The 27,113-nt window shown below is 42.2% G+C and overlaps 1 protein-coding gene across 1 annotated transcript in view; it reads left to right on the top strand.

The window, feature by feature from the left end:
• ELL2 (elongation factor for RNA polymerase II 2) overlaps window positions 1-3,959 on the top strand; it is a 76,795-nt gene extending 72,836 nt beyond the window's left edge. The window contains exon 12 of the mRNA XM_012477575.2: window positions 50-3,959. Within this exon, the coding sequence (XP_012332998.1) occupies window positions 50-166 (117 nt within the window). The 3' untranslated portion in view covers window positions 167-3,959. The remainder of the gene's footprint in view (window positions 1-49) is intronic.
• The last annotated feature ends 23,154 nt before the right edge of the window (window positions 3,960-27,113 follow it).

The raw sequence follows: 27,113 nt of genomic DNA, 5'->3' as shown, positions 1-27,113 counted from the left end.
GCAAATTCTGCAACCTCATTCCTCACTGGTTTCTTTGTTTCATCTGCAGTCTAGCCCCAATTACCATGAAGAAAAATACAGGTGTGAATATCTTCATAACAAGCTGGCTCACATCAAAAGGCTAATAGGTGAATTTGACCAACAGCAAGCAGAGTCATGGCACTAGAACTCTGCTTGGACCAGAAGATGTGAATAAACTTAAGCTTATTTATTTAAAGTTCCAAATGAGTTGCTCTAGATTCTAAAAAGGTGAAACTTTGGCTGTTGAAAGTTTCAGTATTAGTAAACTTGAGTTACTTTTTCTTTTCCATTTTACTTTGCTTCCCTGCATTTCGAAGCTGCTCTATCTGGTCCTCCCCCGTCTCGCCCCCAAGACTTGTGTTTGTTAATAGAAATAATTTTTTAGGTATTGGGGATCCACTGTCTATATTTCAAATCAGCTTTTTCTCCTCAAAAACTTGTGTTTTAGAAATGATTTTTTAGATATTGGAGATCCAGTGTCCACACTTAAAAGTTGTATGTGTTTTAAAAAAACAACAGTAATGTGCAAGGTGAAATGCTTTTGGATAAACATAAGCCTATTTTTGACCTTTCTTAATGCAAACTCTTTGCCTTAAATGGTAGAATATTTAGAAATTTGCACAAAATTTAAAAAATAAACATTGTCTTGGAGGGTTAAAAAAATAGAAAGGTGTCTGTGTGGATTCACATACACATATGTATATACAGGTGACTTGATCTAGAACATTAAATCTGCCCTGCAAGTTAACCCCCCATTGCAATGGTTGCCTTAAGGTGTTTGCTAGTTGTGTACATAGTGTGGTTAATCATTAGCTACACTGCTTCCCACTTGATTAGAGCAATGGGAAGCATATTGTGGCCTACCAGCATCTGGAAGTGTGTGCTCGATCTGTATGTGTGCAGAGGTGGTGTGGATGTGAGCGTGCATGAAGGAAAAAAAGCTGCTACTCTAAGTAGGCCAAACGCTCAGGTTAAACAACTGACGAGTGTTACTGTAGGGTTTTGTTTTGTTTTTTTTCCTATCAAATTGCTACTTCTTTTGTGGAAGACAAAAGCATTTCCATTTCAACGAGTTTGTCAGCTTTAATATTGTTGGGCAAAAATTGATATGTCATAAAAATGAAACAGATCTATAGTTTTGGGGCAAATTATAAAATTAAATGTGTAGGTAACCTATTTATATACTGCTATAAAGTATTTTTTGAAGAGAGATATGCAAAGAAGCTATTACCTACATAAGATGTATATTTAAAGATTTTTTTTTTCATCCTGGTGCCAGGAATATAAAAAAGAGTGGATATATTTAACCATAACATACTGTGATTCATCAAACAGCACAAACTTTCATTTCATGGAGTTTATCTGTTGACGTTGATTTAAACTGTCACTTGTTTTATCATGTGGGAACATAAGTTATGTGGTCAAAAATATAAGGATTTTGAACTAATGTTGATTCAAGTTGTATTGTCTTATTGTATTGTCTTTTCAAAGTGCTGCCAGTTGAAAAGGGAAGCATTATGTTTACAAATCTGTTTTGAAATGTTTGCCAAAATTTTGGTAGTGTCTTTAATAAAGATGTTTGTCTCCAGCATCCAGAAAAATAAATAAATAACTTTGTTGTGTATCACTGTAAACCAGAAAAATGTTGGTTATCTAGAAAGTGTGAGAGAGCGTATAGATTAACTTTTCTCTTTGGAGTTCTTCTAAAACATTAACTGGAAAGATTAGATAATATACTAAATGTATACAGATGTATACAGACTATACAAAGACTGAAACAAGACCCTTTTGCACTACAACTCTATAACAATACTGCAGAAATTTTGTTTCTACGTAGCATGGACCTCCTAGGGAATTCTATTTCTTTTAGCATTGAGATCCCTGGTGCTCTTCTTTTACCTCAGAATTGGTACAATCATTATTAAACTTTAATTTATTTCAAACTTTTTAATTGAAAAAGGAAAGGGAAACTTAATTGGGGATAAATTCAGGCATCATATTATTATGATAGAGTCTCCTGAAGGATTTGTCTGTAGGTAATGAAGTCATTGGTGTTATTTCTTGGACATCTTGGCCTTTTAATCAAAGACTGTGTGCTGCTATTTGCTATGAGCAAGGTTTCTCAAAAGCAAAAGGTGCTTGGACCACTTGCATCACCTGAGTTAGAGTTTCTAGGTATAGGGCCCAAGTATCTGCATTTTCACAGGTTTCCTATAGGTGACGTTTTGCAAGCTAAAGTATGAGAACTATTGGCTTGGATGTAGCTCTAAACTTTTAGGTCTCTAAATCTTGAAATCTTGAACTGAAGGTCAACTATTGGCTTTTTTTCTTCTCTTTTTTTTTAATGTCCATCATGTCAGCAGGTGCAAATCACTTTTCCCCTTTGCGTGATTTGAGGCACCTCCTCACTTGTTTCACTGCCAACTCTTATTTCAGAACCTGTTTACAAACAAGCCTTCCAGTTGGTGAATGGTTAGCCATTGGAGCTCCTACCCATCAGCACATCTTCTGGTTTACAAGTTGGGTAACAATGAAAGCTGGACATGCTAAATGGAAATCCAGCCTTGCATACCCTTAGACCTGATCACATACCAGTAAAAGCCTTAATTTAGATGTTAGTTGTATGTGTTGGACAGATCCTTGCAAAAAAGTGTCTGTCTGTTAGTTGTAAATTTGAAAGTTGTAAATCTCTGAATCTGCTATTATCCAAGTTTTATCCCTTTTGAAGATGGGGCATGAGCCTATTAAAATATTTATAATCATTTTTCATACCCTACTGCAAGACTTTTGGATTCTTACAAATGATTGCTACAGGAATAGTGGCCACTTAATGTCAGTTACTCTGGTGGAAGAATTTATCTCAGTTTGTTTTTTGTTTGTTTTTTGTTTTTCTTTTTTGGAAGGGTAGTTAGTGTAAAAAATATCAAGATTAAAGATTAGAGAATGAGTTGTATAGTTTTTTCCATCACATTTCATCTCAAATGATTTGAAGGACTTTTGAAGATTTTTACCAACATCCTTAAATCAACTCCAGATTGAATGAACAATTGGTTTAAAACCAACCAAGAGAACATTAATTAGATGTGGGTTTTTTGAAAAATATATGCATTGCATTTCCTATCTTGTTGATTATTTATTCCCCTTTGAATACTTTAGAGGGGTTAACTTTGAACTCTTTAAGTCGTAATGGATGTTTTATACTTGTTCTCACAAAATTGTTATGGTCAGTTTATATCATTGCTCCATGCATTGATTATAAAAATTCAGTATTAATTTTTTTCTCTGATTGATCTTATAAGCTTTATAGGAGTTTTCTTTTCCCTTATAAAGTGTTTAACCTTATTATGTAAAACAAATGCCTGCTTGCATATTGGAAGATGTTGAAATTAGTTTTACACAAAAATGGTCCATCAGTTCAGACACTCTGCTTGGATGCCTTACCCTTTTCATTAGTGCATTCTTTGCTTCTGAAACTTGGCAGAAACTCTTTAGCCAGTCCACTGCCTTTCTGACAATGTGTGGAGTCACATATGCTTGGTATATGCCTTTACTACTTTTAAAGTTCTACAGTTTGTTACTTGCCCAAGTGTTACTAAATCCTTTTCTTATGTGTACTGAATGGGGAAAAAATTATAGCCAGCACTTTGAGAGGAATGTTTTGGGAAAGGATATTAACTGGCACTACTAACTAAAGGCCACAGAAGATGCTATCAATGTTATTTGTAGCCTGAAGATTGAACAAGGCTGTGAGGCTCATTTCAAACTATTTTGAGGTGTTAAATTATCTATATGCTGTTTCTCAGCTGTTCCACTCAAACTGTGTTAGGACTCTCGAAGGTAAAATGTCACAGGGGCTTTTCAGTTGTTACTGAGCTCAGCAGCTGTGGTGGCCCCTGTTCTACACCAATTTCAGTTCAATAAAAATGTTAACTTTGCAATTCTGGTACTTGTTTTTCCTTTGTCTCATTTTAAGCCTCTGTGTCTTAAAAAAAAAAAAACCCATGACAGAGTGTTCACAGAGATATTACTTATTGGGGCCCTAGGAAGTGGGAACAGAGAATCTGCTCCAGGGATCTGCCTGTTTATAAGTATAGGACACGCCCTCCAAGGGGCAATTTCTACTAGGGGAACAATAATCATAGTTACCATTTATTGAGGGTTTCCTCTTTGTTACATATTTTTGCTACATTATCCCATTTCTCACCACCTTTTATCTCCATTTTACGGGTGGGTAAACTAAGGCATAAAGAAGTTAAGAAACTTGCCTGTCACGCAGTAAGTACATGGCAGAGCTTGGGAAGTCAGACCGCAGCATTTGTGTTCCTAACCACTTCTCCATCCTAGCCCTCATATGTTTATATAGGATAAGACTAATCTTTTCAAAGTGATAATTCCAGTGATACCACACAGGCTAGATAAGCCCTTTTGGTTCCAAAGGCTAGAATGTGGGGATCAGAATGATTTTCAGTGGATTATTTTGGGGGAGTTGATTTGTCAGAAATCACAGAATACATTTGAAGGGAGGCTAATACACTCTTAGAGAAAAGGTTGATTCCTGTATTCACTTTACTTTCAAAAGTGTACAGTTAACAATGGGATATTTGAAAGTGGGCAGTGGAGGTAGGAGGGAAGGGTACAGTCTTGTAATCATATCATTTTCTCTTCATACCAAAAGGCTATCTATCTCAGGAACAGACTCCAGCTTACCAGTCCGAGAAGACATAAGGGCATTCTCCCAGCTGAATCCTTAACCTCCAATTTCTAAAAATCTTCTGAAGGAATAATGTAGGAGGAAGGGAAGAAAGCCTCAATCAAACATTGGTATTAAAAACTCAGAGGGAGTAATGTGGGTGGTGTCTCTGGTCATGTTTACGAGAAGCCTCAAGGATCAGTGAGGTTCCCAACATCGCGACTGTCAGGTGCCCTCCCCAGTCCCTTATCCCACTGGATCTTCAACAGGCTCCTGTCCTCAGCTGTAAAATGAAAATATGCTTTCTTACTGAGGCATGAAAGGGGTTTCACTGTTGTTCGTAAAAGCACTTGGGAGTTCTATGAAAAAAAAAAAAATCATTCTTTAAACTACAGATTATCTGCTGAATGCAAGAAGGAGTGTTTGTTGAAACATTATTTTCCTTGTGAGAATGAATTCATTTTGACTGATTGCAAGGGGGAAAAGGCAGAAACTAGAGGTTTCAAGGTGAGGTGTTTGGGGTTTGTTTTCTTGAATGCTGGGTGTACACATACCTGCTCTACTGGTTTTATCTTTCTGAGACTGGGACAGGAAGCTGACAGTGGTAGTGGCAGTAGGCTCTTATGATTGCTTAATTCTCAAGTTAGGGATCAGATGATTCTGCCAGGTGCAATAGTGGAGATGTGTCATTTCAACTCCTGCCTGCCTCCTTCAACTGGCCAGCCTGACTGGTTTTTCTTACTGTAATTAGATAGTTGGTACCATGTGAACATTTGTAGATGGACAATAAGAACTTCACGTCTAGGACTATGAATGTAGAAGAGTGCTTCCTACAGATGAGTCCACATAATTGGCCAGCATGTTGCAGTTCTACAGCTGGGGCTTCTAGAAGTATGCTGACTGCCCTTCCAGACTTCATTCATTCCAAATAGGCTTACGGAATCTCATTGTGGAGTACATGGATAGCATGATCTACCTTACCAGTCTGGTTGCCTGTTCCTCCCACTCTCCACACATTGGTCACACACACCTCCTTCAGGCTCTCCAATACTTCTTGCTCTTCCTACCCCAAAGGCCTGCTGTGCTAAGTAGACTGTACCACCACCACCACCCTCTACCCCTTCCTCACTTAGCTAAGTCCTCCATATCCTTAAGCTCTCCGCTTAGGCATCACTTCCTTCAGGAAGTCTTCCCTAACCCACCCCTGGCCCCGCCCCCACCCCCACCCCCTGCATTACCCAGGCTCTTCTGGGTATATACTGTCTTTCATTCTATACTTCTCCTTTGTGGCATTTATCATAATTATAACTGGATACTAATTGCATTATTAAGTTTCGTAGGAGAAGAAACTGCTCTGTTCACCAGGGTGTCCCCAGCCTCTAGGCTAGTGCCTGCCATATAAAAGGTGCTCAATAACAATTTATTAAAAGAACGAATGAAGCAGACTATTTCTATCAGTCATATTTAAAATTCATGTGGCCCAGGGATTTGGATTACTGCAAGAATCTGCTCTGTCATTCAAGTTTGTGTTCTTGCCACTTTATCTTCCCAAAGTCATGACTAAGAATCAGTTAATGATGGCAGACTGGCACCCATGACAAACTAACTGATAGAGTTTCAATATTTGTCCTCTCCAAATCTCATGTTGAAATGTGATTCCCAATGTTGGAGGTGGGGCCTGGTGGGAGGTGTTTGGGTTATGGAGACAGATCCCACACGAATGGCTTGGTGCCCCTCCCATAGTAAGTTCATGGCATATCTGCTTGTTAATCTGGCATCTCCTCTCTCTCGCCATGTGACATACCTGCTCCCCCTTTGTCTTCCACCATAAGTAAAAACTCCCTGAAGCCCTTCCCAGAAGTAGGTGTTGGCACCATGCTTATTGTACAGCCTGCAGAAAATGAGCCAAATAAACCTCGTCTTTATAAATTACCCAGCCTCAGGTATAACTTTATAGCAACACAAATGGACTAATACACTGACTTGACTTTGCGAGTCCGTTTGCCATGTGTTTTTACTGACATTTATTTTATGCCTAGCATTTGTGTAATCCTCCAAGTGGTAGACCTTTTGAGGATAATCAAAGTACTTTGGGATGCCTGTAACTGGAGAGCTAGCAAAGCCCAATGCTGTTGATGGGCTGGGCTAGTTCTCCATTTACAGGTGTCCCAAACCTTCACGTTGTAGATGGTGAAATGAAGACGTCTAAGTGACAGCACACGGGAGAGCAGGATAAGACCCCAGGAGCGTACACGCTCTTCCTAGGTGGTGCTGAAGACAGCCCAGCAACCACCGGAAAAGGATATGAAGACAAGGAGTGGTAAAGTACCAGGGAAGCTGTGCCACAGCACAAGCAGCGGGCATGGGTTCAGAGCAGGGAGTCGAGCCAGTCAGCCTGACTTAGAGTCCTGCTGCGCCACTCACAAGCCACAGGCTGTGGGCATGTTTATAAAGCCCCAGATCCTCAGTTTCCCATCATGAACAGGATAGTACCTGCCTTGGAGGTTGCTGGGCTGACACATATGTAGCGAGGTGTCTGGCACCTTGTATGTTTTCTGTATGTATTTTTATTGGATACTTTATTTCTTTCCATCTTTTATTCAGAGGTGGAAAGCTTTGTAGCAATATTCGTAGCAAAGCAGCCAGCTAGAACGGAACAACCCTATTAGGTTAATTTAGATATTTGCATAAGAGTGATTGAGCGCCCCTGGTAAACGGACACAGCCCAGAATATTTTAAAGGCTCTGCTATTGATTGCTCTGTGAAAAATCTGATTTCTCTGTGAAATACATTTTTTTCTGTGAATTTTTTCGAGTACCACATTAGCTTCTCTTGGCATCTTGGCTACCAGTAACTTAGACACGGTGCTGATGCATTTGTTCTAAACTTGAGCTTAACTTTGAATACTCTCTCTATTCTCTTTTCAAGTTGTCTTTATAGAGGACAGTTTTTAAAAGATGCTTTTTGTCTGGAAGGCTAAGTGCTTCTTGCCACCTAGTTACTAGAGGGGCTGTTCATTATAGGTAAGATGCTTTGGATAAAAGGCTGCCGTGAAAATCACTTTTTCTTACACCTGTAAGATTTTCCTTCTCCTCCCAAGAATAGAGTTAATTTAAATCAGCCTTGTCAATGGAGTGCCAAGAGGGTCTCTAGGGGTCTCGTGGCCACCTGAGCTTCAGAACTCTGCAGCTGAGAACAACTGTAAGGAGACACTAGGGACCTTCAGCAAAGCCACCTTTTTCTCCACCCTCCTCCTTCTCTCCTCTCTCTCTCTGCCCCTGTTGACAAATCTTTATGACTGTGGTAGCCAATTATCATCTGCTCCTCCCTTCCTTAACTCACATCCCCACCTGCTCCTCCCTTCTCATCATTCCCTCCTCTCCTGAGTGAACTACCCCAGCTCCCCTCTTCTGTTAACATGCACATCTTACCATTTTTCCCTTGTCTTTGGTTAAAAATGATTTGACGTATAGATGGTGACAAAGCCAGGTCAGAAATAGGGACCTAAAAGCCGTACATGAAAAATTGTGGAAGTCAGATAGAAAATGCTTTATGGTATTGGAGGAAAGAATGGAACATGGAGTCCTCCACCCTGGGCCTGAGTTCCAGTTGTGATATTCACCTACCTTTGACCCAGAGCAATTTGCCTAAATCCCTAGATCTCTTTCTTTCATCCCTGGTAAAGTAGAATAATGCCTGTGAAGATGAAATCAATACTGTCACATTGACCATGAGGGACTGGATAGGGCAATGATAAAGCAACAGCAATTGTCACGTGTGTCCCTACAAACCTACTTTTTGGGGACTGTTTGCCTTCAGAGATGAACTTTCTGGCAGGTCCCAGAATTCCTTAGAGACAACTACTTTTAAGTAAGTCCTGTATTCACTTTTAGCAAGGCCCTCATTTCGGTTAACTTGCAAGTCCAGTCATGTATCAGCCACAATTCTGAAATCCACTTAGAATTGAATATTCTCCCCTTGTCCAGCTTGGGCCTGCTTTAGGCTGGAAGCCAAGTGCTTTTTCCCATTCTCCCCACTCCTCCCACCACCCAGCATTTCCCAGAATGAAAGGACCAGAAGGTAGGGAGGAGAGATAAGGAGCATTAGAGGGCTGATTGGATGACACACTTCAAGTCGTTGGCCTTGGTTTCCTTTGGGCACTGTCAGAGCCCACCCTGGGTGCCTCGGACTCCTCTGGCCTCTCCTATAGCCAGCCATTGCAGCACCCCTCAGCGTCTGCCTCCAATAGCATACCACCGTCACTTCAGGCAAGAAGCTAGTAGCTTACTGCCCATTTTAAAATGATCACACTAACATGCCAACTAGAGGTATCCCATCTGGTCGCTCACCCACACTCCCACCCCAGTCATAGACCAATCAGCACTTTTGGCTTGGTTTCCATGAGTGTGGTGACTTCCAAATGCATCCTCGACTCTGCTAGACCTTTATTTTCAGGCATGAGTCACATGCCAGCCCTGTGTGTCCCTCAAGCTTGAGGAGTCACAGATTCGTTTTTCTAAGTGGTCTTTATGAAGCTGTTCTCTTTAACCTTTGGCAAGAGGGAAGCTCACTGTCACCCTCTATAGAAACCCTCTGATTTCTAACACGAGCTGACTTTTCTACCTCCATCCTTTACACCAGTGACGAGCCAGAAGCGAAGGGAAGAAAAGCTGGCTATTTTTACTACCCCCCTCTGTGAGTCCCAGAATATATGGTTCAGAATCTGACGTACTAGTGTGGAAGTGGTGGATGTAGATGGCACAGCTTGTCTTGTGACTTCAACCAAAGCTGTCAGCAATTCCTACGTGAAACCCTGTTATATATATTTGCAAGTTCCTCGGTCATAGCATCTGTGCATTTGTTCCACAAATATTTGTGTAGGCTTTGTGCTAGGTGGTGGGAAGACACCATTGAACAAGACAAAGGCAAATGACACAACTTGATTCCAGTTGTGGTAAATGCTCCAAAATAAAAGTTAGCTGTGAGAATTCATAATAAGGGGACGTGGGGCAGTGAGGGAGTGGGTTCAGCTTCCCAAGAGATGGCTGAAGCTATTTGCTGATGAGAGGAGAACTCCAGAAAGAGAGTGGTAGACAGGCCCTGAGGTAAGATGGCCTTTAGCACTCACTGAATGTGTTTATCCAAATCACTTTTCATTAGCAAAAGCTATTCAGGGTCTTGCTCTCTTGTTGCTGAACTTGTTCCTTCAGTGACTGGTTTGCCTTTAGCATGCATTTCTGGGGAGATGAAGGCCAGACACGATTTCCCCCTGAGGCCTAGCATGTCAGGTTAGTGTCTCCTCAGTGGTGTTTTGGTATTTGAGATTCTTATCTGTGGTCTTCTCTTGTTGCTAATTAGTTCTGAGGAAAGTTTCCAAATAGACAGATACCATTTTAGTGGCCAGCGGACCTCAAACTGACCTGGGGATTTCACATGGGAAAGTCTGAGCTGGGGAGGAACCGTGACTGCCCTCCCAGCGTCCTCCATCTTCCTGGAGGCCAGAGGCTGGTGCACAGTGAGTGCAGAGAGCCCCTCCCTTGTGGAGGTTTCTGGGGTTATAGCCCTATCACTCTGGGGCTCTCTGAGGTAGTTTCTCTGAGAAGAGAAATAACATCTGTACTATTAAAATTGCCCCTGAGTTCTCTCTGTTGTCAGCAGCAGGTGAACCATCTGTGCGGTGTAACTCTAATGAGGTTATTGGTGGGCAAGCAGGAAACTGAAACAAGAGGCCTGGAGAAAGATGCCCGAGGGTCAGAGAAGCTGAAAATGAGCCCTTTTAGGAATGAAAATGAACAAGAGTAGGGAAGTGCAGTATTTTCTCACAAGGCCACTTGACAAGGTACAATGCTTTATCCCTTTTACAAATGTTTCCAGACGTTCTCAATGGGTCCTTCTTTTAAACTATTTTTAGCATGAGGTGTGATAAACCACCAAGAAGAAACAGGCTCAGAAAGGTCGATTGGTATCAGCGCTAGACAAGAATGCAGGTCTCGGCCAGGCGTGGTGGCTCAGGCCTGTAATCCCAGCACTTTGGGAGGCCGAGGCAGGTGGATCACCTGAGGTCAGGAGTTCAAGACCAGCCTGGCCAACCTGGTGAAACCCTGTTTCTACTAAAAATACAAAAATTAGCCAGGCGTGGTAGTGGGCGCCTGTGATCCCAGCTACTCAGGAGGCCGAGGCAGGAGAATCGCTTGATCCCCAGAGGTAGAGGTTGCAGTGAGACAAGATTGTGCCACTGTACTCTAGCCTGGGCGACTGAGCAACACACAGTCTCAGAAACAAAAAAGCAGGTCTTGTCTCCCCATTATACCCACCTCCCGTCAGCCTGCCTTAAGAGCTCATCCTCTCAGGATTGGTTCTGGGCCCCAAGATAGGCCTGGTAACTGGGGGGACGCAGCAAGGTCTCCTCACAGCCCACTGATGTTCTGCGTCCTTGAAATTTAGTTTTTCTCCTAAGAGTATTGATGTCAATCCCTTTCTACAGGAGGCACCATTTCCATTGCCCTGCTGTGCTCTGAGCCAGGCATTCCTCATTGCCCCGGCTTCTTCAACCAGGTAAACACTCAATCTGCTATGAAAATGCCTGCCTTTCTGCTAACATCACCCTTGCGTTGAGGCCATTCCACAGATAACTGACAGCCCTCAGGGCCCCACTCACTATTGTAACCACCCCTCATGTATTCTGCCTGGAGGTGGGACACAATTGTCTTGGACAGACTCAGTTTCCACCTGTTGGTGCAACTTATGGGAATTGCTGTTTGCATTCAGCTCAGAACAAAGGGAAATCTGCGTTCTACACCCTTGTTCTGTACTCCGAACTATCAGCCATACATACAACTGATGATGATAGGGATAGCCTGACAGCCATGCTTACCCATTGTTCTTCAGAGCACCAGTTCTCAGAGTGTGTCCTCTGACCTTCGGCAGCAACAGCAGCACCTGGGGACCTGTTGGAAATACAAATTCTCAGGCTCTGCCCCAACCCTGCTTAATGGAAACCTCATGGGGTAGAACCCAGCAATCAGTGCTTAAACGAGTGTGCTAGGTGATTTGTGTTCTCGGCTGTCTAGTTCATAAGAATCACCTGGGGAGTTTTTAAACCACACCACTGCCCAGGCCCCCACCCAGACCAAGTGAACCAGAATCTGTTGGGGTGAGTCCTAGGAAGAGGGTGTCTGTAAAATTCACCAGGTGATTCAAATGAATGGTGAAAAGTAAGGATCAGCTTCCTAGGTAAGACTCGCATCTCCCAAATAAATGCCGGGGAATGTAGGCATTACCCAAAAAGGGTTCTTTAGCCTTTGTAGCATTTGAAAAACGCTAGATTTAACAGATAACACTTATTTTTATGAAGGACTTTTTACACCTTTCATATGCTGAAATATTCTCCAAAAGGGCCTAGAGACCACAGTGTGCCCATTTTATCAGAGTCTCTTAGAATCAGTTTTCCAAGGAACACAGATTTTGGAAGTGCTACTTAAGGTTTTAGGCTAAAAACTATTTCTACAGCAAGTCAGGTCCCCAGAATGCCATGTACCTGTGCTCTAGTTCCCTGCCTTTTTTTTTTTTTTGAGACAGAGTCTCTCTGTCACCCAGGCTAGAATGCAGTGTGGCACTTGGTATCTCAACGCACTGCAACCTCCACCTCCCGGGTTCAAACCAGTCTCCTCCCTCAGCCTCCCAAGTAGGTGGGACTACAGATGCCTGCCACCAAGCCCAGCTAATTTTTGTATCTTTAGTAGAGATGGGGGTTTCACTATGTTGGCCAGGCTGGTCTTGAACTCCTGACCTCAAGAGATCTGCCTGCTTCGGCCTTTCAAAGTGCCGGGATCACAGGCTTGAGCCACTGAGCCCAGCCTAGTTCCCAGCCTCTTAAGCCATCTCTTATCAGAGCTAAGGCCCCTGTAAGTAATGGTGATATAAGGAACATCCCGTTTTTTGTTTGTACAGTTGCTCTCAACGACTCTGTTATCCAGCATCCTTTATAAACTTATGTAATAAAGTTTTCTTAGAGTTTATGCTGGGGGGAAACGTATATCTCTCTGGATGAACCACTTCTAGGAGCAGTTTAGTTGGGTGGTTTGAGTTCAGGGTCTCACACAAGGTTGTAACCAAGCTATTGACTGGGATGGCAGTTGTCTCAAGGCTTGACAGAGGCTGGGGAATCCACTTCCAAGCTGACTTATGTGCTTGTTGGCACTGGTTGTTTGACTGGAGCCCTCTGTTCTTCACCATGTGCAACTTTCCACAGGATGCCTGAGTGTCCTGACACATGACAGCTGGCTTCTCCCAAAGTGAGAGTTGAAAGAGAGAGAACACAAGTGATCTCACTTAAGACGGAAGCCACCATCTTTTACAACCTAATTTCAAAAATGCAGATTCTGATGCTAAATAACATTTCTCTTCACAGCTTCCCTTTAGCAATACTTACTTTAGGATAGGACCACAGCCCTAAACTTATGAGTTTTTGTAAAAACTAGAATTGGGATTCTTATTTCTGAGAAGCTTTCTATTTATCAGCTGTTGAGTTAGTTAGCTCATCTCCAGCTGAGTGAGATACCGAGTCCATGATGCTGCCAGTCAAGGTTTTGCCTCTGCCAGCCTGTCCCAGGCAGAAGCATCTGATGTAAAAACACAAAGGAAAGAAAAAAATATGAGAGAAGGCAGGACTAATAAGTAATCAACTTTTATGATTGTGATAGTTTGCCTCCAGAATCCTCATTCATTCATTAAAACCAATGGTACGATAGTTATGGCATATTTCCCTTGTTGTCACACCATTCTAGGTACTGAGGATAACACAGTCTCTGCCCTCAAGGGGCTAACAGTCTATGAAAGTGAGAGCCAAACATTCCCAGGAGAATAATACAGAGAAAGCAAATATTTAACAAATAAATAGTTCTCGCTGTACATCTGGCATTGCTGCAAGCACTTTGAAAAGTCAGTTACTCTTCATGATAACCTACACATGTTACCCCCATTGTATGGATGGGTCACAGAGAGGTTCAGTACTTTTTCAGAGCCACACACCTATTAATAGCTGTTTCACAGAGCTGGACTTTGAACCCAGGCAGTCCGGCTGCAGAGTCCATGTTCTTCACCATCCTAGGCTGAAAAGTGTTGGTCTCTGATTTTTTAGTAATCACTGGTGCCAGTTAGAAATTAATCTACAAATAGTAAATTTTGATCACTAAGTACTGGTGTGGACATTGACAAGTGACCTAAGATTATAAGTTCCTCTTTTCAGAAATTGGCCAGGCATGGTGACTGGCCAGGCACAGTGGCTCATACCTATAATCCCAGCGCTTTGGGAGGCCAAGGTGGGTGGATCACTTGAAGTCAGGAGTTTGAGAGCAACCTGGCAAACATCCAAAAACCCATCTCTACTAAAAATACAAAAATTAGCTGGGTGTGGTGGTGTGCGCCTGTAATCCCAGCTACTCAGGAGGCTGAGGCAGGAGAATCGCAGAATCACTTGGACCTGGGAGGTAGAGGTTGCAGTAAGCCGAGCTTACACCACTGCACTCCAGCCTGGGCAACAGAGCAAGACTCTGCTCACAAAGAAGAGAGAGAGAGAGAGAAGAAAGAAAAGAAATGTTTCCTCCAGCCTGTGTCTTTTCACTTGCATGGGACATCAGTGTTCCCAGAAGGGCATTCCAGACTTGTCCTGAGACAACCAACAGAAGAGGAGAATCCGAAGCTCTGCCAGGCATCAAGTCCAGATGATGAGATAAAGATGGAAACCGGAAACCAAGCAGTAACATTGGAGGACCATCTGGTCTGGAGTATGACAGGATGCGGCAGGATGAACAGGACAAGGCAAGAGGGTCAGGCTGGAGCCTGTGGACAGCAGGTCCTGGAAGGTACCCAAGAAGTGCTGCCAGGATGGGAATAGAATCTAAAGGACACTCATAAGCAAGTCAATTTCACCAGATTATCATCCTGATTCACTGACCATGACTGTTATGATGATCCAGTAACAAAAATGTGTCCTTTGTCTTTTTCTTAATGTGTTGTAAAATGTCATTTCTGCTCTGGTTTTTTATTTCTTTTCTGTTTAGAGACAGGGTCTTGCTCTGTCATCCAGGCTGGGGAGTAGTGGTGTGATCATAGCTCCCTGCAGCCTCAAACTTGAGGGATCCTCCCACTTCAGCCTCCCAAGTAGCTAGGACTGCAGGCCTGCCATTTTGCTTCACTTAGTTCATTCAAAAGCACTTGTTGGGGAGATAATAGATGTAGAACAGTATGTAAGATGCTGCTTAATAAATAAGACTTGAGATCTACTTTCAAGGAACATATGGTGTAACTAACACGGGTAAGAAGAGAAATCTATAAATAACTATAATAAGATGCATTTAATGAGGTCAATGAATGATCACCATTATTATGACAGTGATGATGATGATGAAAGGCACTATATAGACTGAGAAGAGTATAATCACATTCAGATGAAGGGACGGCAAAATTAAAAGGAAAAAGAAGAAATCATGGGCAACATTTATCCTAAGTAATGAGGTAGGGTGGTGTAATGGCAAGATATATGCTCACCCATCAGATTGTACAATTTCTGTGTGCCTCAGTATAGCCACTCTTCTTTGAACTTCAGAGTTTTTTTTTCTTTTTCTTTGGAAAATTAGCTAATATTACTAACCTATTGTAAGGATCAAGTGGAATAATGCATGTCAATCCCTGCATAATGCCTGGTTCATAGCTGTTTTGTAAATGTTTATTTTCTTTCCAAATTAAGTCTACTTGTGTAATATGCTTCATTCCTTAATTGCCATCATCTGTTGTATTAACCATCTAACATATACAAAGACTTTTTAAAAAACGAATGTTCTGGCTGGGAGCAGTGGCTCACACTTATAATTCCAGTACTTTGGGAGGCCAAGGCAAACAGATCACTTGAGGCAAGGAGTTCAAGACCAGCCTGGGCGATGCGGCGAAACTCCATCTCTATTAAAAATACAAAAATCAGCCAGGTGTGTTGGCTCTCACGCCTGTAATCCCAGCTAGTTGAGAGGCTGAGACATGAGAATCACTTGAACCGGGGAGGCAGAGTGCAGTGACCTGAGATCGTACCAATGCACTCTAGCCTAAGTGATAGCATGAGGCTCTGTGTTAAAATAAAAAAAAAAAAAAATTCTTACCTCGTTTTATCTGTTATGTAATTGATTGTATAACTTTTAGCTGTATATCACTGCTCTTGTTCTATTAACCTTATGTCTAAATGATGTACACTGTACTTTCCTGCCCCCCCCACCAAAAAAAACAAAAAACAAATGAGACAACCATTGTGAAAGTGGTTTTCAAACTGTCAACTAATAACATGTAGGAAATGGTATTCTCATAATGTATGCCTTATCTTATGTTCCCTCACTTAGAAAGAAATCCCTACCCTCTACCCTTCAAGTGGGAGACACCTTTAGCAGATTTGAACTGGGTTTTTATCTGGGTGAGTCTTTAGGCAAGTTTTGTACTGACTGAAGGCTATTTCTCTGGAACACTTAGGGTTTGCTTGAGGCTGGCTTCCAACTTGGCCAGTGCTTTCCACAGAGGTGCAACAATGTACACGTGAAAAGAAAGTAGACCAGAAGCTCCTGTGGTTGTGCTGTCTTGTTCCTCAGCTAAAGGTCATTCTTAATCCTTCTATAGCTCCCAGAATGCTGTGTGCAGTGGTTTTTTTCTAATGTTCCAGGGAGGAAGTGGCGTCTATAAAGCAAAGTAGGAAACAAACTCTTCACAGGAGCAAGAGACCACAAATGTTCCAGGATTCCATTTAAAACACTGCAAAGATGAGTTCCAGGGAAACTTATGCTCATGTTTTTCCCTTGAATTTTGGAAGTATATTCCTGGATAGAATTATGGCTGGGACTTTAACCATCAGCCTTCTGTGAAAGGGGTTGGAAAAAGAGACAAGTCCATGAGCCAGTGTCACCACATGCAGAGGATGGGATTAAGCATGGCTGGGGCGTTTCCACTAAACCCAGGGACCACCAAGCTGAGATCAATGTGAGACTAACTGCTTCTCAGAAACATGGAAATCAAAAGCAACACTGAGGATGTCATGTGCACACTCAGACTGCTGTGAAGCACATGGCATTGAACACAGAGAAGCCCTGGGCCTGACCTGCAGAGCTGACTCCTTCCCTTAGCTGCCCCTCTTCTCAGGAGGAGCAGCAAATCCCCACCTCCAGCAGAAGCCAACCAAGTCCATTTCCCACAGCCGCCGGCAGCACCTTCATCATTCTGAGTATTTTCCACAGGCTGGACTACACAGAACTTATCAATTCAGAGAAGGGGTTATTTCAAAACTAAAAGTAAATTTGTTCTCTGAATATGATCTCATTTCCACATTTCCTAAGCCTACCAGCAGCTTGAGCTTCCTTTTCTCTATTCATAGCAGTTCCTTCATCTACTTTTGACTCAACCCTTATCAAAGCAGGGGTAGTTCCCTCAGACATTTGTCTGGAAAAACCATGTAAGTGACTCAAGAACAGACAACTAAGGAAGCATGAGCACTCCTGTATCATCCTTTTGGTTTGCTATCCTTTAATTTATTTTTATTTTCTAGAAGTGATGCTTTTTTATCTAGTTTCTTTGTATTAGCTAATAAGACAAAAACAGAAATATACACATATATAATATATATTTTACACAAATACATATGTATGTATACAAAATTTGTTGGCCAACACCATTATAATTTACTGCATAAGTTGTACACATTGAGATAAAAAAGATAGCAATGTCTCCTTAAAAAGTTATGCCAAAATTAAAACCTATGCCAAGTGAAAAGGTTAAAGCTCATTGTTCCTAACATCTATTAAACTCCTTTGCTTCCTTAAAACATTCTGCACAGATACTGCCTAACTGAGGAAATCCATGCATCCTTTCCCTCCTTTTAGCCCCTAAAATAAAACTAGCTCCCTCAAGCCCCGCCCCCACCCCCAAAAAAGGGTAAGTTTGGTTTTGATTTCTTCTCATGTGGTATCTCTGCTCATGCTGGGAAGTGGCTGCAAACGTGTTCAATGTGGCTCCCAGGCTTTGGGGGCTGGGGAGGAAGTTTTCTAAAATGTGGTTTAGCCTGGGCTCATTTTGGTTCCTGAGCCTAAATATTTCTTGCCTCTTTCTGCTCCTACTCTCATGCCACTTTTATTGATTGATTGATTGATTGATTGAGATGAAGTTTTGCTCTGTCACCCAGGCTGGAGTGCAGTGGCACAATGTCGGTTCACTGCAACCTCCACTTCCTGGGTTCAAGGAATCCGTCCACCTCAGCCTCCTGAGTAGCTAGGATTACAGGCACATGCCATCATGCCTGGCTAATTTTTTTGTATTTTTAGAAGAGATAGGGCTTCACTGTATTGGCCAGGCTGGTCTCGAATTCCTGACCTCAGGTGATCCTCCTGCCTCAGCCTCCCAAGTAGCTGGGATTATAGGTGTGTGCCACTATGCCCAGATTTTTTTTTTTGGGGGGGGGCAGGTCTCACTATGTTGCCAAGGCTGGTCTTGAACTCCTAGCCTCAGCCTCCCAAAGTGCTGGGATTGTAGGCATAAGCCACCATGCCCAGCCTCATGCCACATCTTGATATGGGCCTCACCTTATTTTTATGTAGCTGTTAGTCCACTTTTGTACTTGTCTTCTCAGCTTCCTTCAAGGGGACTAGAAGGCATCAAAGTCAAGATGACTGTAAAAGCTTATTTTGACAAATAGTCTAAAGCCATGACTATCTGTGGTAGAAACATCTGGTCACGTCAGCAAAAACACAAAGCAAATATACATTGACTATAGATCTTACTTGAATTTTATCATTTCTTACCATTAAACTTATACTATAGAAGCTTGCCAGTTGGTGACAAGCTGTGAAATTTGAGTTTTATAAGTAGATATACCAGAAAGACACAGGTAATACTGTTCTTTGAGTTCTTGTGATTGTCCTTTGGTCCAGTAGCAAAGAAGCCATCCTGGCAGAGGGGCTGACTTTGGGGTCTACAGACACCCAAAGCGCTCTTGGATAGAATTCCAAGGGTCTATAAACTTGGATGGAGAAAGACCCACTTATTTTCACTAACCTGTAACTAAAATTTAGCATTTTTTCTATTAAGAAGGCAGGTAACTGTCTTACTCCATTTGTGTTGCTATAAAGGAACGTCTGAGTCCCGGTAATTTATATGGAAAGGAGTTTTAATTAACTCATGGTTCTGCAGGCGGTACAAGAATCATGGTGCCAGCATCTGGTCCTGGTGAGGGCCTCGGGTTGCTTTCACTGAAGGCAGAAGGCAGTGAGGGAGCCAACAGGTGCAGAGATCACGTGGCAGGAGAAGCAGCAAGAAAGGAAAAAGGAGAGGCTCTTTTTTTTTTTTTTCTTGAGACTGAGTCTAGCTCTACCACTCAGGCTGGAGTGCAGTGGTGCGATCTTGGCTCACTGCAATCTCCACCTCCCAGGTTCAAGCAATTCTCCTGCCTCAGTCTCCAAAATAGCCAGGATTACAGGTGCTCGCCACCACGCCCAGCTAGTTTTTATATTTTTAGTAGAGACAGGGTTTCACCATGTTGATCAGGCTGGTCTGGAACTCCTGACTTCAAATGATCTGCCTGCTTCCCCCTCCCAAAGTGCTGGGATTACAGGCATGAGCCACCGTGCCTGGCCAGAGAGGCTCTTTTCAACAACAAGTTCTCTTGGAGAACTAAGAGTGAGAACTCACCTCCACAAGAATGGCACCAAGCTATTTATGAGGGATCCACCCCCATGACCTATACACCCCCAACCAGGCCCCACTTCCAACACTGGGGATCAAATTTCAAAATGAGATTTAGTGGGGCCAAACAAAGCATATCCAAACCACAGCAGTAACAAACAACAATCAACACTTGTGACTCTGTCAGCAACAGTTGTTGCTAATGCTTTGGAACATCATTTACATTCATCACATTTTGAAGGTACAATATTTGTTTTTTTAATTTAATTTTTTTTTTTTTTTGAGATGGAGTTTCGCTCTTATTGCCCAGGCTGGAGTGCAATGGTGTGATCTCGGCTCACCTCAACCTCCGCCTCCCAGATTCAAGTGATTCTGCTGCCTCAGCCTCCCGAGTAGCTGGGATTACAGGCATGTGCCACCATGCCTGTATTTTTGTATTTTTGGTAGTAAAGATGGGGTTTCTCCGTATTGGTCAGGCTGGTCTGGAACTCCTGACCTCAGGTGATCCGCCAGCCTCGGCCTCCCAAAGTGCTGGGATTACAGGAGTGAAGGTACAATACTTATTAAACCCATCAGTAGATCTTATTTAATGTCTTAATAAAGAAGCATCTATGTGACTATATCACATATTTTTACAAAGTGTTTAATAACTATTCTTCAGCATAATTGGTTTCTTTGGTATCCTATGTATTTAGTTTTATGCTTTTAAAAATAGTATTCTGAGAAAGGGTCAAGGGTTCTACAAGACTTCTAAAAGATGCCATGTCTTTAAATCAAAGATTTAAAGACTCCCTGCCCTAGCTTTCTTGAATTGCCAGTTATAAATACATCAATCACAGCAGAAACATGGTGGATGATAATGACCAATGCTTAAGGAATTTAATGTAGGCATGGGCTTCTAATAGGGGTTCAACCCTCCTGGGCTAAGACACTTCAATGAAAGGGTGGAGAGAAAGAGAACCTGTTGTCAGCAAGCTTGCAGAACTGCAGGGCAAACCATTGCATAACCACAAGCTTGATTCACTAGTTGGCCGCCTTTATTCAGCTTGTTGAGATTATGATATTCTTGTCTTCAAGGATGATAGCAGGTTACTAGGCCTTCAGGTTCAAAATTGCCCTCTGCAGCTCTTGTGAACTCCCCTGACTCCCCACGTATCGCCCATGGAGTTCCCCGATTCTTTGTCCTAGAAGTTCTGCCATAACTTTGACTTAGAGCTTCATTTAGAACTTTATAAGAAATAAGGTTCTTTGTCACCAACAGAAATTGACTCTATAATGTCAGGTCCTACTGGACTTGAGATTATTTTTCCCTGAGTTTCGGCTGATTCATATTCTCAATGGCTGACTCAATTATGATGACTCAATAATGATGACATCATTTTAATTTACAAAATTTGAAGAGAACTATGGACAGAAATGGAAGGGAAAAATACGTAAAATGAATAAGAATAAAAAGAAAACATGTCAAATGAATAACAGTGTTCCTTTGTCTTGGTATAAAACTGAAACTTTTCTAATAATAACACATAATTTACATTTGAGTGCTTTTATAGTCATCATTTGGTTTAACGTCCATAGCAACTCTATGAGGTAAGCAGTTGCAGAGGCTGAATCGCAGAGAACCTAAAGGACCAGCTGGAGCCTTAGACTAGAAGGTCTGACCCAGGCTGGGGATCAGGCCTTCTGCTCTCTGGGCCGGGTCTTCTTTTCACAACACAACATCTAAAGAGCCCAGAGCCCTTTGGTGAAACTAAATAAAATGACATAAACAAAAACAAAGAACTGTGTGTTGATTGAAAACTGAATGAGATTGAAGAGCAAAATAATAAATATAGGCACAAAGCCCATGTTTTCCAGGAAAGCACTTAATGTTCATAACACTAGCAGAAGAGAGAAGAGGACAGAGAAGCCATTGGCCATTCTAAGGAAAAGAATGAGATGATCATGTACATGGAAGGTAGGATCCTGCAAAGGAACCTGGAGATCATAAACAACGGAGAATCTACTTTAAGTTCTATCTCAGTGTTTAACAAGTTTACTGCTGATCTACTCATAGGTTTGCTTTGTTTTGATATTCATACACACACACATAAGTATATAAATAAAAATATCTGCATGTATATTTGATGGATTTCTCATGCTGCCACTACATAGTATGATCTATGATGCAAATAATAATGCCTTGGGTTTTTTAATATAATTTCTATGCAATTTGTTGAATCACATACAACAAATAATATCTAATATATTTGGTTCTATTCACAAATAAGTAAATAACTCCAGGTCTTGGTGGTGGTTCTTTTTATTGCAATTGGGACAGATTTTTGTTTTGTGTTTTAATTACCTCTCTCCAATCTACAGGGAAAACTTCGTGCTCATAAAAAGAAAAGGAGGCTGGAGGGCCCTGGCTGGTCGCTAAGCATTGAACATGCAGGCAGTTACTACACAGGCTTCCTGATCCTAATTTGAATCTCAGGGTCCAGAGTTGTGTGTGTTCCACAAAAGGCCCTTTGAAACTCCCTTCCCTTCCTGGTTTGACAAAGCCCTAGATGAATGACCTTTGAGGGAGGGACGCATTGATTTGGCTTGGCCGCTGATCTCTCATGAAGGACTGTGAGCCATACTCGTCTGCCCGGGATCTGCTGCCTACTGCCTCCATCTTACTTAGCCCTTTGGTTATTTTCCTAATGAGCTGTCTGTTTGCCTCCAGCCTTCCAGCCAGAAGATGAATGTTTGCAAATCATAAAGTAAGTATGCAGCACTTTGGACCTAAAAGGAGCCGTTCCGTACCCTGTGAAATCCACCCACTCTGGAGCATTTGCCGGGGCTGTCCCTTTATCCTGTTTGGCCTTGGGCTGGGCAGGCATGCTACCCTTCAGTGAGAGCTGTCCCCAGCCTTGCCTTTACATTCTCCCAAAGCACACCTCCATAGCTGCCCTTCCTCACCTCCCGTGCCTTGCCAGATGTGCTTAGGTGGCTAACAGGCAGACCATGCACACGCTTAGGGCAGCAGCAATTCACAGAAGAAAAGGAAAAAGGAAAAATACTTTAATCAACCAGGTGGTTACCATGGGAAACATTTTTATATTTATGTTGTGGCTTTGAATAGCCTTTATTCTGACGATGGGGTAGCAGAAAATGAATCTTAATATCTTTGATTCATGGAGACTTTAAAGGTCTTTATCAGGCACTGCTTCCTAGAGTTCTGCAGACTGGCTTTTGCTCCTCCCTGCTTCCCAGTGAATCTTGCACCCCAGGTTGATGTGACTCAGGAGTTAAATCCTGCTGGAAATCTGGAACTCAAGCCTTGCTCTGCCTTAACATGAACTATTTAGCTCCTATTGTTCCACCCTTGCGTGACCCCAATTAAGGCAATTATAGAACCCAGTACTTTCAGAATCTTTAAAGCCAAATGATAAATGTTTATTCCTTAGTTCTGTGGTAGTTTGGAATCTTCATTTTCATGGAGCTGATGAACACTAAGTATTTACTCTCTTCACATATGTTTAAAAAAAATTGTATGACCTCAATCTCCCATATCTTCTAAAAGACTTTTGTGCATATTTTCACTAGATCCTACATAGACCCACCATATAAAATGGGCATTGATATTTTTATTTTAAGACCTAGAAGGTGCTGTGTAACCAAATTCTCCTAAATTATAAGATGGAGTTTACACACCAAGGTAGAAGGACCTGTGGACAATACGCCCATAGGAGTGAACTCAGGTAGATACATGATTGCTGTGCTGGCTGAACCATTTCTGCTTTAAGTCACATCAGATGAGGTTGAGAAGATTAGGGGTTGATTTAGTAGCTGTTAGTTGTTACCAAATACTGTATGAGCACTAGATTTCACAAAACTTTGAAATATATATATATGTGTATACATATACACATATATACATATACACATATATACACATATATACATATACAGAGATATACACATATATACATATACACATATATACATATACACAGATATACACAGATATATACATATATACATATACAGAGATATACACATATATATACATATACACAGATATACACATATATACACATATATACATATACACAGATATACACATATATACATATACACATATACAAACATATATGTGTATATGCATATATATATAGTGTGTGTGTATTTGCACAAAAAGTAAACCAGGTAGATGGTGTGCATCTCTCAAAGAAATTACAACAGCACTTTAAAATAAAATTTTTTAAACTATATATATTTAAAACTATATATATTTAAAAATATAGCATAGGTATTTTTAGACAGCTTTATGAAGTTTTTGAAAAAATAAAACTACATGCAGAAGACCTAATGATTTGATTTACGGTGCCAATTTTAAAATTGTATTTTCAGAGTTCCAACAACCAATACATCCCCTCACCCCGGCGTCCCACGTGTCCCTTCCTAGGTAACCTCGTGCTGGAAAAGAACAAAAGGACTGAAGATGCGAGATCGACTCCATGTTCTGTGCCTACTCCTTCTCCTACCCTGACAGGAAGAAATCACGGGGCCTGAGATTTCTGTAAACAGGAGGCTCTTGCTCAATGCTCTGGGGAATGCAAACCCCAAGCCCTGGCAAAGGGGAAATCTCCTCCCACTTTCTAAAATGAGACAGTAGGGTCTAGTGTGAACCGTGGAGTTCAGTAGCACCGGAGTGAGCCTGAGTGGTCACAGTGTGGCCACATCAAATCAAAACACACAGGCAATTCGGGTACATGTCCCCTGCCAGTTTTGGATGGAAATGAGAGTCGGAGGAAAGACCCCAAGAGCTCCAAACTTTCACCCTCCAGGTCACTGGTCGCCTCTCGAGGACCCCAAGGACAAACTGCTCCTCTCTGTGGTGTGGGATTCGCTTGCAGAGACAACGTGTTTGTTTAGCCTTACACACGAATGAAGAGCATATGGAGAAGTAAACCCCACTGACCACTGCTTCCCCAAGTGACTTCTCTCCCACGCCCCTCATAGAAAGCCCTACAAAGGAAAAATCAATCTTCTCAGCTTTAAACCTGCCTTCTGTCCTCGTCAGATGTTGCCAAGCACGAAGCGTTATGGGGGCTCCTATCACAAAGCAAACAGAGCTGGAGCAGCCGGAAGGAGAGCTGCTCTCTAAAAGCTTTTAAACACTGTTATATTTTTAAAACCACTTACTGAAGAGGTGAGTTATTTTCTACTCCTCCTTCCCCAGAAGCACAGACATTAAGGTTACCTAGAAACCTGTCCAGGAAGCATGTGGCAAATAACAACCATGCAATAGGAACATCCGGATTTGTCATCTAATAGGAGATGGTATCAGCAAGGTCATTTTTGGGTAGAGGTGGAAGATGAAACATCATTAGCTTGCATGCCCCGGCTACTGTTGCGGGGGGAGGGCATTCCCATGTCCTCTGGGGGAAGGAGACTTTGCTTTTATCTTGGCTGGGAGGGCCTTTGGTTGGTACAAGTTGGAAATGAGTAAGATCTGAGATCGATGCTTCTCATACTGAAGACTGCCCATGGGAAGAACAGCAGAGGGAGAATAAAAAGATGAGATGGGATCACCTCTACCCTGGAAGAACATCTCATCTGTAGGATGGACGAGATAGGATGGACACAGAGAATGACCTGAGAACAAAATTGGTTTTTTGAGTTACAGAAGCAAAATAATATTCCATGAAGGACAAGAAGGGGGACAGGAAGCCTTTTTAGTGAAGGCAGTTTTAAATCAAGTCTCGAGAGACAGTGAGAACAGCAAAGAAGATGGGCGAGAAGGGATGGGGTGGCGGCATTGTTTTGTTAGAGAGTCACGTGTGCTGAGGACATGGATGCAGTGCTGTTTACTTTGGTATTTTATTTCCATTATTGTAGGAGAGGGAAAGAGAGATGACTCCTCTTTATTTTTATAACTTTAGCTGCAGACTTTCTTTAAAAAGCCTTCATTTCATGAAGGCAGTGTTGCTGTTTCCAAAGAGCTTATTCCTAATGCATATTTCCAACCAACACCCTCTCTGTGTCAGATGAGGTGATAACGTTTGTAATTACAGAGAAGCAGAAAAGTGTGACTCACCTGTTTCACCACGGAGACTTTGCTGCAGACATGGGGCTTGGGGAGATCCAGCTGGCGTGAAAAAAGCAACAGGAGCAATGGGCCACTGGGAAAAATGGTCTAGGGATCTTTGCTGTACACTGTTCCCTTTTGCTTTACCCCAGAATAGATCCTTTTTCCAATTCATCATAAAGAAGGGGAACTAGTGAAACTCAGGACTTCTGGAAGTGAAGCTATCTGCAAACTTATTCTGAGGAATCCACAGGGCCAGCTATAGGACAATTTCTGGGCTTTCCACACTGACTTCTTTCCATTCAGTTGTCATCAGCTTTATCAGGGGCATCAGGGTTTCTGTGTAAGTCAGTAAGACATGGCCGAAGGGACTTGAGAAACCACAAAAAATTTGACACTAAAAATGCAGGCAGGAAATCTCTACATGCAAACAATCCTCAGGAAGAGGAGAGGAGTGCGTCATAAAAGTCTGGCTGACATTCTGTAACTCCTCTCAAATTACATGCAGCCAGTGCCGTCGACCTGACAATGTTGAGCAATATTCCAGCCGTTCTCCTGTCACGTATGCTTCATGAACGCTAGGCTCACCAGACAGGAGCACCCAGGCGTCAAAACACTTGCCTGAGCGCTGAGGAATGCGGCCATGGTCTTTCTGGCGAGGCCTCAACTGTAGGAGGCACCTGACCTCTGCTCCTCTGAAAATGGAATGAGGCATTTGACAGAGCTGTACCTTGTCTTCCCCAATCACCTGGAAAAGGATAAGAGGCAGGAGTTTAAAGGTATGAGTTGGAAGTTGAAAGATTTAGTGGCCCTTCTGACATACCATGACCTCAGGAAATTCAGTTAAGCTCTCTGCAATTTTCTGTTTCCCCATTGCTAAAATGATTTGAATTCACGCTACCTATTCAGCAGATATTAAAAAGCAGTAGACCAAGCATTGTTCTATGTGTGGGAGAGTATATGTGTATTGCTAACAATCCTTTTCTTTTCCAGACTTACTGTTCTCACTACCCTGATGTATCTGGATCAGTTACAACCTATTACTTAGCAAAGTTTCAGTTTAAATTTGTGTCTTCTCTCTCTTTCTCTCTCTCTCTCACACACACACACAGACACACTCACTCAAAAAGAATCAGAATTCTTTTTGTTTTTGAGACTGAATCTCACTCTGTTGAGCAGGCTGGAGTACAGTGGCGCCATCTCGGATCACTGCAACCTCCGCCTCCCAGGTTCAAGCAATTCTCCTGTCTCAGCCTCTTGAGTAGCTGGGATTACAAGCACCTGCCACTGTGCCTGGCTAATTTTTGTATTTTTAGTAGAGATGGGGTTTCGCCATGTTGGCCAGGCTGGTCTTGATCTCCTGACCTCAGATGATCCACCTGCCTCAGCCTCCTAAAGTGCTGGGAGTATAGGCATGAGCCACCATGCCTGGCCAGAATTCTTTTTTTTTTTTTTTTCAACTACAATGTTTTTCTGAGTGAGGAAGAAAGAGAATTTACATCACAAGGCAAAAATTACTCGTCATATTGAATGTATCCATGAGAACATATTACACATACGAGCACCGTTTTTCCTGTGTGCCAGGGGTGGGGCAGTTTAGTTGGAAAAGCTAAATTCTGCTCCACTTGGCTTGAAAAT

This window comes from Aotus nancymaae, unplaced genomic scaffold (assembly GCF_030222135.1).
Source record: "Aotus nancymaae isolate 86718 unplaced genomic scaffold, 86718_ANA_hifiasm-v0.15.2.pri h1tg000014l, whole genome shotgun sequence".
Lineage (NCBI taxonomy): Eukaryota > Metazoa > Chordata > Mammalia > Primates > Aotidae > Aotus > Aotus nancymaae.
Note: the sequence above shows the minus strand (reverse complement) of the source record. Positions and strands in the feature narration are given on the sequence as shown.